Source organism: Schistocerca serialis, chromosome 1, assembly GCF_023864345.2.
Source record: "Schistocerca serialis cubense isolate TAMUIC-IGC-003099 chromosome 1, iqSchSeri2.2, whole genome shotgun sequence".
NCBI classification, from domain to species: Eukaryota; Metazoa; Arthropoda; class Insecta; order Orthoptera; family Acrididae; genus Schistocerca; species Schistocerca serialis.
The window spans coordinates 812,315,441-812,332,620 of NC_064638.1; the positions used below are offsets into that span (position 1 = coordinate 812,315,441).

Here is a 17,180-nt window from a genome sequence, read left to right on the forward strand (position 1 = left end):
ATAACACCAAGGGACCGCCAAGCTTGAAGTCCCCATTCGACGGACGGACCACCATCAGCAGTATCGCATGCCCTCATTTCATCAGACAATGCGGAGAGGTTTGGTATTTAAACCGGGACGTTTGAGCAAAGTCTGGAGATCAAGAAGTTTACGCCACCAAATCTCCTCCTCTTGCTGGCCAAATACTGGCAGAGAAAATCTTTTCTACCACCAGAATTCGAACCGGCTTACCCCCGTGTTCTTTTAAGGGGAAGACTAGTATTCTGTCCGATGAACTTGCTCTTCAACACGCACTCCCGCGTCTTCTGCGTGTGGTGAGGAAGTGTCGGCTGATGGCAGTGTCTTCGGTGTTGCAGGGTGCGGCAAGAAGCGGTCGGACGAGAGCGTGGGCACGCTGCTGGAGATGAACTCTGAGCCGGCCGTGGCGGACCTCAGCCGGCAGATCCTGTCCGAGGCCAAGCTGTGGGAGGCCATCCAGGAGGCGCGCGCAGAGCTGGTCGCCCGCCGCCGCCAGCACGAGGTGCGTACCACCTCCACTAATTTAGACTGAAGCGCCGAAAAACTGGTATTGGTATGCGTATTCAAATACGGAGATATGTAAACAGAATACGGCGCTGCGGTAGGTAAAGCCTGTGTAAAACAACAAGTGTCTGGCGCCGTAGTTAGATCGGGTACTGCACTAAAATGGCAGGTTCTCAAGGTTTAAGTGAATTTGAAGGTGGTGCTAAGTCGGCTCACGACGATGGGACACAGTTTTTCCCAGTTAGCGAGGAAGTGGGGATTTTCCCATACGACCATTTCACGAGTGTACCGTAAATATCAGGAATCCGGTGAAACATTAAATCTCCGACATCGCTGCGGCCGGAAAAAGATCCTGCAAGAACGGGACTAACGACGACTGAAGAGAATCGTTCAACGTGACAGAAGTTCAAACCTTCCGCAAACTGCTGCAGATTTCAATGCTGGGCCATCAAAAAGTGTCAGCGTGCGAACCATTCAACGAAACATCATCGATACGGGCCTTTGGAGCCGAAGGTCCACTCGTGTACCCTTGATGACTGCTCGACTCAAACCTTTACGCCTCCCCTGGGTCCGTCACCACCGAAGTTGGACTGTTGGTGACTGGATACATGTTGCTTGGTCGGCCGAGTCTCGTTTCAGATTGTATCGAGCGGACGGACGTGTACGGTTATGGAGATAACCTCGAGACTCCATGGACCCTGCATGTCAGCAAGGTACTATTCAAGCTGGTGGAGGCTCTATGATGGTGTGGGGCATGCGCAGTTGGAGTGATGTGGGACCCCTGATGGGTCTAGATACGACTCTGACAGGTGATACGTACGTAAGCATCCTGTCTCATCACCTGCATCCATGCATGTCCATTGCCCATTCCGACGGAAGTGGGCAATTCTAGAAGGACAATGCGACATCGCACACATCCAGAATCTTTATCGCAGAAATAATTCTGATGAGTGCTTATGCGAAGTAATGTTGTGCTAGTGTCATGCAGATTTTTCATGCGAACTGGAGAGGAGGGAGTGAAGCTCGATATTTGTAAAGACAGGTTGGCAAAAAACTAAAATTGGACCGAAAATTGTTTTCCGCGGTTCGGCTCAACGTAGCCGAGACAGCAAAGATATCATAAGGAAATTATCCGAAAGGAGTTCGATCAGCTGGAAATATAGCCTGAGAGAGAGAGACAGACCCCAGAAAGACCCGATGAAATAGCAACACCCGGCAGGTACCAGAACATTGTCAAAAAGAAGCGGTATGTTAGCCGTACCATTTTTCTGTTGCCTCCAAACTAAAACGTGCGTGTTCATCTCTGCTGGTCATTTCTGAATTATAAGTTAACGGAATGTTTGGATCCTCTGATTTTGATATCTTCAGAGAGCTCGATGACTTCTTAGATCGCGGGCTGCGACGTACTCATCAGAGTCTTCAACAGTACGTAGAGTGGCCGTTGCATAAAAATACGACTGGTGTTAGGTACGGAATTTCCAGATCAATCTTTTTTATTTATACGTCCTGCAGCTTAGTTTCAAGCGGATGGGCTGGTCCTCATAAATGCTGTCTCACACATATTCGGAAGAATTAATTCAAGGTGGAGTCAAAGAATACAGTGTCCTCTTTGTTCCACTCAAAGACGGTTCAATATTTCCACACGATATCTTGTATTTTTAACGTTTCTTGCAACGTGAACTTTTCTAACGAGTCGTTAATACTGCGAAAAAGCTAAAAACATTCCCTTAACTGCCATCTACACGAGCTTTCCTTCCATTCTTCTGAATGGTGAATTTACACCACCAAAATGCAAGTGCACAGAATACCCACTACTGTTTATAGACACTGTGTAGCGTTTAGCGTTGGAGGTTACCTCTACCTAGCCGAAACGTTAATGAGACGACGCAGCTCCTCTTTTAACCAAATATTCTCACGATACATTACTGTGAGATCTTGAAATCTTTTCCGGGAATCCGCAGTAGTAGTAAGAACGCATCCAACAAATTCATACCAAAGGTTAGCTTTAATGAAACTGATATTTATCAACTAATTTAGTCACCCAGGAAATAATTACACCGAAGAAAAAAAGAAAAAATCAGTCACATTTTATTAAATTCGAAGGTTTTACATTAAACTAAAGAGTCGCTAGACATATTCCGTGAAGAGAACAAGAAGATACAGGAAATAACAAAGGCGAAGTATTTCTGTAGGTTTCCTGGTAAACTGTCTGCGGTCCCAAACATGTATTATAACTCTGACAAGTCACTGATTCCAGCAATATCACTTTCATTCTTTGACGCCTAGATCGGGAAAAACAGAAAAAATTCAACGCTCATATCACATTGCCAAAATTTGCAGTGAAAAGTGCGTGCAACAAAATATCAATCTGTTCACTTTTTATTTATGTCTACATCCTCAATCTGCCAGCCACCTTACGGTTTGTGGTGAAAGCTACGTCCTGAAACACTGTTTATTCAACATAAATACAGTAAACGAACATTGCAGCATCCAGAATGTGCTATACAACTGTTGGATGTTACAAGTAATAGTTTGTAACACGTAACTCACTTTTATAGAATATGAATGTATTGTATACAGTAGTAACGAAACTTTGCAGCATACAGCATGCGCTGTGCAGCTATTGCTTGTTACTACGTTATATATACATGTATATTCTATTAAAGTGAGTAATATGCTACCATCCGTTCATCACAATGGAAGCAGATAGATGGTTACTAACCACAAAGCTGCCCGTACTGTCGCAAGCTAGCACCCAGCATTACGCTTTGCAATAGCTATGTAATCGGACCTGGAAAGGTTCCAAAATCGATTCATGGAATAAACAACTATTTCTTCAAATCGTTCAAATGGTTCTAAGCACTATGGGACTTAACATATGAGGTCCTCAGTCCCTTAGACTTCGAACTACTTAAACGTAACTAAACTAAGAGCATCACACACATCCATGCCCGAGGCAGGATTCGAACCTGCGACCGTAGCAGCAGCGCGATTTCGGACTGAAGCGCCTAGAACCGCTCGGCCACAGCGGCCGGCCAACTATTTCTAAAAAGTGACTGGTTGCAGTTTTCTGTATTTATATTGATCATATATCCCTTTCTGGCTGTATAGTCTGTGTACAACCCACTAGCTTGTCTCTTCTGGGTTATACCCGTTCTCAGAATGTTAAGAATAAGTCTCTCTCTGAGGCACGTCGTCTCTCTGATAGAGACGTCCGCGACGCTTTCTCGGTGGCTCACGATACTATTCTTTCAGTCTTCTCAGTATTCCTCGGGATAAAGCATCCAAAGTGACGAAAATTATTTGAGAATAGGTACAAAGAGGATTTTATCATCTATCTCTACGGAGATAATTAACGTTTGCTTAGAATTCTCCCAACTGATCCCATTGCGATATATGCCTCTCTTACAACTAGATTTACGTATTCATCCCACCTTAAATCACTCCAAGTACGTACTCGTCGATTTTTACCATTACCAAAATTTCCACTGACTGATCGTCAACGGCGTAATCAGACAATTACCATGCGGATCGTAATGTCTTCAGTTTCGTGTATAGCATAACCAGATTCAATCATAATGAGTGTCCTTCATCTTCTGAACACATGACACGAAAAGAACGATCACATAATCGATTCATCGCTCTGTGATACGCGACCAGCGATATTTAATTAAGTCGGAACCCTGAAGAAAAACGACCAGCTGAACGTTAAATCACGAGCCTGCCTTACCCACGTGCAGTAGCTCTCGGCGACAGCTGGATATTCCGGCAAGCGATTTACGTCCCACGCAAATGAATTGTGATTTATGCTATGAGACCGAGACAATTCTGAACGCATACATTCAGAAAGCTCGCATCCCGTGCGAAGCGTTTGTGCAGCCGTAAAGCAATCGACGCAAGCGGACCATAAATCGCAGCCGTCAAGGGTTTAACTGACATATATACGGTACGAGTGTTGCGTAAACGTAAACTGGCTGACATTTCCTTCCGCAAAGCTGTGGCGGACGCCAAAAAGCAACCAGCAGGCAGCAGTAAACGCTGTGGGGCACGTGCTCTGACACAGAGCTACACACAAAACCCCCTTTCTTGTCCTATAGGGTCAAAGAGTTTTCCACAGCTAGACAGGTAATAAATTTACAAAATAATACCGAGAAGGTCGAATTAGGACATGTTCGAGTAATCATTCACAGGTTCATGTGAAGTGTGCGAAAAGAACCCTAAGACGACAGACTGCTGGTAATAGAAAGCCGGATGTATGGCTATACACAGCCAGTCGTTAAATCTTGATCTTGACACCTTTCTTGTATATCAAGCCGCCTACTTTAACAGTACTTGCATCTTGGGCCGTTCGAAGTCTATAAAGCGTGGAAGTAATGTAGTGGTAGTATAGATTAAGTCCAATACAAAATTCCATAAAACATACGTCCAGTTTTTATTGATTACAGACACACAGCTGTTAGAAAGTAATCCAAACAAATACTCATAGAATGTGTTAAGAAATGGCAAATATTTAAGTTAAAAGTTGATTTTTTTAAATTCCACCGCCTATTTCAATGCACTTTCAAATTCTCTTGACAACACCACGTCTAGTTCCTCCGAGATCGTCTCAGCGTTCTTTCATGAAGGCATCACTATTCATAATTCGAACGATCAATTTGTTTGCTGTGTTTACCTTTTCTTTTTAGGTTTTGCCTTTCAACCATCCCAAGGCACAAAAATTTGAAGGTGCACTGTCCGCGTAGAAGAATGTTGAAGATTAGGTGGGTAGATCACGTAACTAATGAGGAGGTATTGAATAGGATTGGGGAGAAGAGAAGTTTGTGGCACAACTTGACTAGAAGAAGGGATCGGTTGGTAGGACATGTCCTGAGGCATCAAGGGACCACAAATTTAGCATTGGAGGGCAGCGTGGAGGGTAAAAATCGTAGAGGGAGACCAAGAGATGAATACACTAAGCAGATTCAGAAGGATGTAGGTTGCAGTAGGTACTGGGAGATGAAGGAGCTTGCACAGGATAGATTAGCATGGCGAGCTGCATGAAATCAGTCTCAGGACTGAAGACCACAACAACAACAACTGTCTGCGTTACCCAGATGGGCAAGAAACGCGATCGCGTCTGCTGATCCTGCTAGTGAGGAATGTTAGGTTCAGATGGTGTGACACCAGACAACTGGAATTTGCAGGGGCCCCGTCGTGTTGGAGCCATGTGCCCATCCGTGTATCCTTCCAATAACGATAAAGCTAGTTTTTAAGAAAGGCTAGATAACGAGGCCCTGTAACACGATGTTATAGCAGAACGGGTCCAATCGACTGATAGTCTATCATACCATAGCACACATTTGCAGAGAAGGATGAAAAAGAGTCTTCACAAAGGTATGTGGGTTTTCATCGGACTACTTATGCGAGATACGAAGGTTACTGACACCGTCGCGAGTGAAAGTAGATTTGTCAGCACACTCGATTAATGAGATTAGTCGGTGATTTGCATTTCGCCAACAACAAAATTCCAATCGTTCACCTTCAACACCTTCTCAGAGTTGTTGAATCCGTTGTTACTGATAAGGACAGACTGTCTACGTGTAATGTAACTGCAGGCACCATCCTCACGCAGTTCTGTGAAAATGTGAATGAGCGCTCTGATCTGATACTCTGAAATAAGGAAACAATTTGCCGTATTCTCTACAAGCAGCAGCACGAGCGTTTTCTTTAGACAACTCCTTCATAGATACCATATTGACATACGCAGAATTTCTAAATACATGAGGTATGCGCAAACGATACAGTACAACTGGCCAGTTAATCACCATCACAATCACAGTTGAAAAATTCATCTATGTAAACTTAAGCACAACTCCAAAACAAAAATTTCAGTCGATAAATAAACGTACAGCAACTGGAGTACAAACATGAGAAATAAAAACTTATCTCCCTCGCCAGCTGTGTCTCTCTAATCGAAAAAAATGGGCGCATGTTGTATAGAGTGTCTTCTCCGAATTAGTCTTCGCTACTACCTCGGAAAATATTTACTATTTCTCCGAAAAAGCCCTTCATATAAGAGAGGAGATCAAAATGCGTCGACATCTCGGCAGATTTAGATTCTGGGAACTTCCAAAACTCACTTAGACTGACGAGACTAAATCGGAAATTTATCGGGCTCTCAGTAAAATACTCTTATGAAATAAACTGCTCGAGTTATTCCCTTTTAGGACAATGTACATTGGAACGAGACAGCTAAAGTGAAACCAGCAGACAGATGAAAATGTTTGTTGCAGTAATAATTGCAGTTCCTAGCATTTATTGCTTCTGTAGGTGTTTTCCCTGTGAGATAATGTTCAATACCAACAAGTCCTAACAGAAAAGAACATGTTTTCAATTTAAAAAAACAGCACAAATAATTAGAATGAGTTTTCGTCTACACCTACTTGTCTGAAATCATCGATATCTACACTTTTCATTTTTAACAATTCCATAATCTTACCTGTAACTTTCGTTACCTCTCATGATTCTCGCATTACCTGCATCTCCAACGCGAGAAGCAAACGTTGGACTGCAAAATTACTGACTGACCTGTAGACAGACGCCTGAAGAAATTGCGATTCGGCAAAGCACGTGTATTTTTCTCAATTTCTCATGCATTCATAGTCATGCAATGTGATTTCCAAGAGTAACATATTGTTAATCGCACACAGTACTGTTTTTCAGCATCTCCAGTACGAAACAGATGAACAAAGTTACGTTATAAATTTAGGACTATCTTGTTTTCTATTCCAACGCCAAAACAAACATAGCGCTCAGCACTCATCTCCACGATGTTATCAACGCTCCATCACAAAAGTTAAGAACCAAACTTCGCGTCAGTCTCTGTTCTCTTTACCTCTCTCATCGTTTATCAAAGCTCCGACGTAAATGTACCTTCAGAAAGAAGAGCTGGTACTGTAGAACGCCTATAAACAACAGAAAGAAATGAACACATCAGTAATGTAGCTTGTGGTGAATTCCCTTGACATCTCACACGTTCACTCACGACCATTCTTTTCAACAAGTATCTAAGACAACAGAATATCCTTTATGTGAAAGTGATACTTCCTTTCCTTTTTTTAAATATTGTGCCTATGTTAATTTAAATCGTATCTGAACAGAGAGGTACAATGCACAATATTTCGACAAGCGAGTTTCGCCTGAAGATAACAACTCTAGTCTGCTGCCAAAATACTGCGCACCTCTGCCTTCAACATCCCGGTCACTTATCCGACAACTCTTTGAATATTTTACACTCCAGGGGTTAAACTGAATAATCGCCCTCACTTCTTGCTACTTGGTGATTTCTCTAAGACCTTTAGCCAAGACAGTCAAGTGTCAAAGATAAACGACAAATTAGCCAAATTTTCTGCATTTGGTCCCATTCCACATCTTCCATAAACTTCATAAATGCAATGAACGTGTAACACAGTCCTTACTGCGAAACAACAGTTCAAACTGCTCAATGTGTTGACACCACCTGCCTTGGGTTGGCGTGGCTGCTTCGCGCTTCCGCCACAGCGAATCACATTACGCGATTCTGTATACGTCTCTCTCACAACGCTTCAGTGTTGCCGCAGAGATCAGGGTTCTCAGACTTTTTCTCTAACGGAACACTTTGAGAATCTTGGTACTTGAATGGAACTCCTTGTGTACGTCGAAAGTCAATAAAACTTCTAAAAGCACGAGAAAAACGTGTAAAACACTTCAATTTTAAGTCAAAACTAATGACACAGAAATAATAATAAAATTTTAAAGAAGTAATTAGTATCATCAAAAAGCCGACAAAAAACGGAATGCTATTGATAGTTTTTCGCGGAGCAGCTATTCACTCCCATCAGAACACCAGCATTCGTTGGAACATAGTTTGGGAAATCCTTTAGATGACTGCTGTTTTAGCTAGCTTCGGTACCACCAACAGCCTTTTGTGTTTCGCAGTTGAAAGCTGGTAACAGCACTGCTAGCTGCCAGGTTTATTCTTTCTCTGTGTGATGTATATTAGATAAGAGAGCCTTTCCTCGATTTAATACACTTGCATGGGACCAGATTTGTGTTGCACATCTGAAACTACCGTGGGTCAGAGCATTCGAATAATGTCGATCAAACTTCAATCGTAATTTATGCTTTGCAATGTTTTATATATATATATATATATATATATATATATATATATATATATATATATATATATATGTGTGTGTGTGTGTGTGTGTGTGTGTGTGTTTGGAACAGAATACATTTGTGTTGCTGTATCTAATTCTTCCAATAGATGAAATGGAACGAGGCTAACCCATGCCTCCGCTCTAGCAAAGATTACCCGCCATACCCAAGAGGGTGACTATCGGACTTATAGTCGAAAGGAGCTGGGTTCTAATCCAATTCCAGTCGCACTCATTAGGTTTTCCATGGTTCCTCTAAATCACTTCGTGTGAGTGCCAGGGATTGGAACATATACGACGTAATTCCTTCCCCGTTCTTGTGGAACGGGGTTTGTGGCTCTCCTCGAACGATCGTTGGTGTGGAGGTGATAACGTCTAAGCCCTTGTGTGTGCTTGTGTTTCAGATGCAGACGAACCGGCTGGCAGACTTCTCTCGCCCACTGGCTGTTGCGCAGTACCGCAAGAAGAGGGCAGCTGCCCCGCCCACTCCTGTGCAGGTGGGTGTTCCCTCACACATACCTCTGTCCGCCTACCACTTTCTACTCATGCTCTCACTTGCGAGCATGTTTCAATAGCATCATCGATAAATCTGTTACTGGTTTCACGACACTCTTCACATTCTCCAGTGTCATTTTAGACCATTCTAACTCGTTTCAAATTTTGTCTTCCTACGGCACTCTAAAAGTTTGAAGGTACCATGGATAAAATACAAGGAGCGAAAGATTTACAATTTGCACAGAAACCAGATTGCAGAATAATAGAGGGAAGGGAAGCGATAGTTGAGAAGGAAGGAACATTAAAGTCTCGTCAACAAGTGGTCATTATTGATGGAGCACAAGCTCGGATTACGAAAGGAGGGAAAGGAAATCGGTCATGCCCTTTTCAAGGTAACCATTCCGACATTTGCCTAGAGCGATTTACGGAAATCACGGAAAACCTAAATGCAGATGGCCGGGCCGGGATTTGAACCGTCATCTTCCCGAATGTGAGCCCAGTCCAGCGCGCTACCCCACTCGTTACTTCTGTCAGAGGGGACTTGGAAGAGCGGCTGAAGCAAATGGATAGGCCTTGAAACGATATTATAAGATGAATACAAACAAAAGTAAAACACATATAAGGGAATATAGTTGAACTAAACCTCGTACTGCTGAGGGAATTGGATTACGAAACGGGACAGATGATCTTTGCTATTTGGGTAGGATAATAACTGAAGCTGTCCGAAATAGAGAGGTTATAAAATGAAGATTGACAATAATAATAAAAGTGTTTCTGGAAAAGAAAAAATTGTGAGCACCGAATATAAATATAAGTGCTAGGAGGTATATTGTGAAGATATTTCTCTGTAGTGTAGCGTTGTTGGAATGTGAAGCGTGGACGATATACTGTTCAGACAAGAACAGAATAGGAACTTTTGAAATCTGGTGCTACTCTAGAATGCTGAAGGTTAAATGGGTAGATCAGATAACTAACAAAGAGGTACTGAATCGAACTGGGAGAGGGGGGGGGGGGGAGGGGCGGGGGAGTGGAGAAGACATTTATGGTGCGTTTTGAGTAAAAGAAAGGATCATTTGTTTAGTATAGGTCCTGAGGCATAAAGGAATCGTCATTTGCAGATGGAGTGGATTGTGTGTGTGTATGGGAAGGGGGATAAAAAGCGTGAGTGGAGACTAAGGCTGGACTACAATAAGCCGGGTGAAATCGGTGTAAGTTGCAGCAGTTACGCAAAAACGAAAGCTCGTACAGCTGCAGCAAACGAGTCTTCGGACTGAACATCACAGCAACATATTATTCGATCGTTAAATTTCATCGTGTCTTTCAGCTACCTGAAATTCCCACGTTAATAGAAAATGTTTTTACAAAACTGCTGTGCTTTGAAGTAACCGCAAGAAACATATCAGGAATGAATATCAATCCGAATAATGATAAAACAACCAGATACCTCAAAATGCAGACGAATCTGAAGGAAACATATTTAGTGACATTTATGAGTAGAAGCCAAGAAGTGTGAAGATAATAAGAGATGTAATCTAGAACTATACAAGCATAAAGGAGTTGAAACAGGTATTTAAGTAATTTTTTTCGGTTAGTAGGACAGGTAGTATCCTCACAACGAACGGGGTGACCATACTAAAGGCGTTTGAAGCTTTATTTCACCTTAATGGTGTTTAATGATGGCAATGAATGAATACATGCCCCGAGATACTGACAGAACGAGGAAATACAGTCATTTGACATAAGCGAAACGGTAATAGCAGTTGGGACTGCAGGACTATAGAAATAATAAACACTAGGCTAGATATGACGAATGTGACACAGATGGGCAGTGCAGATGTCTTCGACGCAGGTACGCCGTCCATTTATAAAGCGACTGACCTGGAATCCTGACCTCGAAACAGATTCCAGTTGAAGGTTGCCTGTCTAACGGCTTTCGCGGGCAAAAGAATTTGATTTTTAGTATTTCACGTTGTTACAGACCGAATTACAAAAAATAAAAGTCAGTTATAATGCATTCATTTAGAGGTACACTCTTATGCTAAAAGTTAAACGCAGCAAGACAAGTATTAGTTAGAAACTGTGAGTTTGCCTTGAAATAGCGGCGCGCAAATACTGAAAACTTATTCATCTAGTTTTCGAGAACGAGAGTACTTAGCAACTGCCAACAAACATTACTCATAACTTCAAACATTTAAGAAACTTGTTCTCGCTGACACGCCCCACAAAAAGGTGAACGGAAAAAATTTATTACTTACCACATTTTTCGCTGTTCACGCAGTAGAACTTCAACATCAGGCACGATATTTTAATTTTACTTCTTTACTACTAACTCTATTCGTAACTCACTTTGCAGTCGGTACCTACATACAAGGTGATTAAGCGGCACCTACCGTTACAATGTATGTACCCCACAACGCCTGCAAAAAAAAAAAAAAAAAAAAAAAAAACATGCAAGAGATTCATATTCTCTCGCTCGTAGACGATATTTGATGATGATTGGTGTGTGGGGCGCTCAACTGCGCGGTCATTAGCACCCGTACGAAGTCCCAATTTTTACACAGTCCATTTTCTTTTTCACATTCCAATCAAGTTACTCTCATAAATGATGATCATGATGATGAAATGATGAGGACAACACAAACACCCAGCCCCCAGACAGAGAAAATCCCCAACCCGGCTGGGAATCGAACCCGCGACACCGTGACCCAGAGGCAGCAACTCTAGCCCTTAGACGACGAGCTGCGGGCGTGCCCGCTAGACACAAACTATTAGTCCTACAGAAAAAAACGAACGTAACCACTTTGTAAGAAATTTAATGTTGTTAAATTTTGTACTGGGGTACGTTATCGCTAGAGGCCACGGTTTTCGAGGTATTCAAGGAAAATGCGTCTGAGGGTCACTTTTGTACGTCTTTCTTGAATAACTGGAAAACTACAGCCTCTAGCGAAAACGTATCCCAGTAAAACATTCAATTTTAATTCCATCCAAAAAGCGCCTGTTTATTTTCTCTGTAGAACTAACAGTTTGCATGTAACGAGCTAGATAGCATGAAAATCTAGCGGCTGCTATTTGAAGGCATCGCAGGTTGCATAAAATCCATGGGTAGGGGCAGCTGAATCACCCTGTATATCGCTGAATATACCTAAAAAATTATAACACTGTTCGACGCATAATTCAGGAGATATGACGACTTAAACACTGAGGTGCGTGAAAAACAATATGCTTAATATAGCGCGCACATTACCCACACCACGGGTTGATTTTTTCCACCGTGTACAAAGTCTAGGGATTGATCGATGAGAGAGTACAGAACAAAAAACTTCTAATGAACTTATGTCCGGAAATGCATGGTTTCCATGCTAGAGACCATTTATTCATAACACATTGCTACAGAGACTGCGGTCTAATACGTGCTGTACCTTGCAGCCACAGTAATAGTATGTCTTGAAAATGGTTTCCATGTGCCTCAAGGTGCGCCGTAGATGTTGTAACCTCCCCACCGCAATTTTATAAGAAATGTAATGACAATACTTAATACAAATGGGAGCCAAGTGTAACCTCCCCACAAAAATTTGAAAGAAAGAAACACGACAATATTTAATTATGAATGCTAATGGACATTGCGCTAATTGTAACCTCGCCCACAATGAGAGGTATTGAAAATGGCAACAAAAATGTGAAATTCGCAATCTGACTCAAATATAAATCCTTCAAAAAATTAAAGTCCATTCAGTGACAAGAAAATTCAATTAAACCGAAATATCGATCTTTGGCCCTGTGTAAAACAATCAGAATTAAAGTCTTACCTCATAATAAATGGATGTCACATATCTGCTCTTGTTGTTGCGCACCGCTTGGAGGAACTGCATTGCAAATAATAATATTCTCTTTTTTTTGTGATTTTAGTGGAATTTTTCTTCAAAAGAAGTGGAATGAAATGGGAAGTGCAACGAAATCTTGAGTTCAATAAAAAATTAAATTTTTGAGAAAATGCTTTTGAAATAAAAAAATTATTATTGGGAGACTTGTTGGAGAATAGTTACAATAAATAAAATTTTTCATTATCTAATGATTATATTAATTAACAGTATACCTTATTCCTCATCTTGACCAGTGTTGCCGACCGCCTACATCACACAACCGCACTGGGCTGCTACTACTGACCGACCGCTCTGCATGACGACTACAGACTGAGTTCTGCTCTCAACTAGACAGAGCTACAGACTCGCAACGACCGACCGACAGACTCGCAACGACTGACTACTCGCAGACAGAGAACCGCTCGCAACACTCGCGCGGTCAAGCGCATACTCTCTGGTCACAGATGCTACAATGCCTCGCCATCGCTGCTGCGTTACATACGTGTTTCATAACCCTCCACTGGGGGGGCAAAAATTTGGCAGCGATGGTGAGTCATTTGGACTTGCCAATCGCGGCAAAATTTTTCTTTAATTAACAAAATCCTACAACTTACAGAATATTTAAATGTTGTGCACACGCACTAAGTACAAAATATTATCAGACAAAGACAAAATGTGAATACTAAACATAGTAGCAAATCAGAAAAAAGTATATACAAATTTTTTGACAGATAAAGTGCACAGGCACTGAAAAAATTCTTTAGCATATTCAGAACAAATAAACAGACTGGCAAAAAATATTATGTTGACAAGTGACATAAGTGTACTCGCATTGGAGTTCAGCGAATCGAAAAATGTATAACCTATGAACATAAATGATGTTACCAAAAAAATTTTTTCTTTATGTGACAAGAATCAGGATAGGAAAGGGAAGGATTGCATCATGGTTGTAGCACTTTAGATTGCACACAGCTGCTCTGAAAGCCCATATCTTTCCACAGAAGTACAACACCAAGTGACACAACTTGAAGATCTTTTCCCATCAGAATTTATCAGTGTAGCAAAGACACTGAACTGTCGTAGTAATGTTCCATGTTTTCATTTTGGCAGTACATTAGGTACACCAAACAGTGGGACCATAATAACGTCTTCATTGCTCACGGTGGTGGACAGCATGTCGTGTCAACACCACACTCTTACAAGGCACACCATCGTAGAATTAGTGCAAAACCAAATATAGTGCTCCATGATCACTGGGATAAACAGGACAAATGGACATTGCAGTAATTCAGGGTAGTTAGCTTATGAGGATAAGCACATTATGTCACATAATATTGACAATTACAGACTTAATTAGTAGTTTGTGGCATTCATAGCCCAGTTATTGAACATTTCTGTACCAAGTATGTAGTATTACAGAAAAATGTTCATTAATTGTTTTACATAGAATCAGTAGTCTTCTTTTCCTAGTTACAAAATGTAGCATGGTTAATTAATCATTTGTCATTCCAATATAGTAAGAATCATTAGCCTTCTCCTGATTGCAAAGCATTATGAAACAATCACATTCTTTTCTAGTTACAGAGTATAATTAAGAATCATTAGCCTTTTCCTAATTACAGTTAATTAATTATTTGTCATTAATTAATCATTTGTCTAATTACAGTTAATTAATCATTTGTATAATTACAATTAATTAATTATTTGTCGTTAATTAATCATTTGTCATTCTAATATAGTAAGAATCATTAGTATTCTCCTAATTACAAAGCATTATTAAACAGTACCATAGCTAATTAATTGTGTCATTCCAATGTAGTAAGAATTATTACCCTTCTCCTAATTACAAAGCATTATTAAACAGTAATTAAGATTCATTAGCCTTCTAATTACAAAACATCCTAATGACAGTTAATTAATCATTTGTCATTCCAATCTATTAAGAATCATTAGCCTTCTTCTAATTACAAAGCATTATTAAACAGTCACATTCTTTTCTGGTTACAAAGTATCAACATTGGAAACAAGAGCTAATCAATGGCATAATTAATCACAATTCGTGGAGTGACATTAATTATTGGCACTCAGTGGCCAGCAAGTATTGAATAGAATCATCATTCACTATTATTCAGATTATTACGAAGTCATTATTAAAAATCAGTTAATTACAGTCAAATCATTAATAATCACAGGCATTATAAGTGGTAACATTACAATAAACAGTGTTCCTCCTTCAGTAGTATTCAGACCATTACAAAGTCATTATTAAAATCAGTTAATTACAGTCAAATCATTAGTAATCACAGGCATTATACGTAGTATCATTACAATAAACAGTGGCAGTTATTAGCTAATGACAAAGCATTATTTTGAATATAGTCTCATTAAGAGGTCATTATTCAAGTGACATGCTATTCAGAGTTGATCAGTATTATTCAGAATTTTCTCAAACTGGTATCACTATTTGGGACTGTTAATACATTTTATATTTTTTTTTTTTTTTTTGTTAGCAATGCATTGCGTTGGGATCGATAATTAATTGCTGAAACATAACACTATTCGCTTTTGACCTATTGCAGCAAATGAGGATAGGTAACGTCATTCGTCATGAGTCAGCTGTAGCAAGATTGTGTAACAAGGCAGTACATGTGATCACATTTAGAAGTGATAAACACAAATGGGTAAAAAATAAAAATGCAAGTACTAGAACAGGTATAATAACTAACAGGTTTAGTAAGTGTCATGAAAAACTTCTCCTGGAAAAAATACAAAAACGGATTATTGACCTGAAAGAAGAAACGCACACTATGCTGAAAAGTAGTGAACTTCGAATTAACAGGCAGTGAAATGTGTATAAAATGTGTTCCATAGCTGTCCTTTCAAAAACTTTCCGTCATCCTACTATGCAATATAACACCTGCTGTCAAAGCAAACTGCAACAAATACTTAAATAACTACGTAGCATAAATACATTACTTCAACATTATCCTCATCTGTAAAGAAAAAAAACTTCATTATCCATATCATCATAACTTCACCATTATCATCACCTGTAAAGAAAAACTTCATTATTCATAATACCATTTCCTTCATCATTATTCATCAGTATTCACTATCATCTGCAAAAAATCACTTCATTACTCATTACATAACTATTCCTTATCTCTAGCATATTTCATCACTAAAACTAAGATGTGTAGTTCAGTCTGACAGCCTGCATCAATCACCTTGTATTCTGAAAGAAAAAATTAGTTAAGACTGCCATTCTTCGATGAGTATAGTATATTCGTGTTAATGTTTGTTAATCCTGATCCATTTACTCTTCCTCATAAAGTTATTGCATCTCCTTTCGTTTAGTCCGTAGGTGAAATTCCCATTTATGTTAAATTTATTTCTTACATACATCATTTCTTCGTGAAATTGATGACAGAGATTAATGTCTTGCATTTAAATCATATACCCACTAAATAATGACTGGTCTATGGTAACATAATTAACCATACAGCATAACATGACAGAAAACGTAATATGTCAAAGACATTGACAGTGTTCAGATGCAAAAATGTACACAGAATAATACAATGCAGTAGCAAAAAAATGTTAAACAGTTACGATCTTGAGGTGTCATATGGCAACAAAATATGTCAAAGTCAACTGGTGTGTGTTATATCTTAACTATTTCACAGTACATACAAACAAAACTTGAAAACAATCATACACACAAAAAAGTGGAAAATGTGCACGGTCTGATGTGTAACGACAAGAAAAGCGACCTGCTAACCTTACCTTGCCGGGCACTTGCCAAGAAAAAATACGATAATCATCAGTAATTAGTCACGTGAAATAATTGCATTAGTAAATGGCATCATAGTGTGTTGAATCATACAGTGGTTTCACTCAATAAACGGTTTAATGTTTGAGATATGGTGATTGCCTTTCGATTTTCTGGTTCTCAAAGTTTCGACGTGTACAACATTGGGGTGAGGGATGCTGCGAATCCGATATGGACCTGCGTATAGAAGTTCAAATTTACTGCACTTACCTTTTAATTTGCTGGATAAATAGTGTGTACGTACTAGTATCTTCTGTCCAACGTGAAAGTCGCGGCGTGTACAAACCTGTTTTT

At 40.1% G+C, this 17,180-nt stretch overlaps 1 protein-coding gene across 1 annotated transcript in view; it reads left to right on the forward strand.

The window, feature by feature from the left end:
• LOC126458272 (cardioactive peptide) overlaps positions 1 to 17,180 on the forward strand; it is a 369,531-nt gene that overhangs the window by 344,993 nt on the left and 7,358 nt on the right. Inside the window, exons 4-5 of the mRNA XM_050095202.1 lie at positions 357 to 520; positions 9,104 to 9,196. Of these exons, the coding sequence (XP_049951159.1) occupies positions 357 to 520; positions 9,104 to 9,196 (257 nt within the window). The remainder of the gene's footprint in view (positions 1 to 356; positions 521 to 9,103; positions 9,197 to 17,180) is intronic.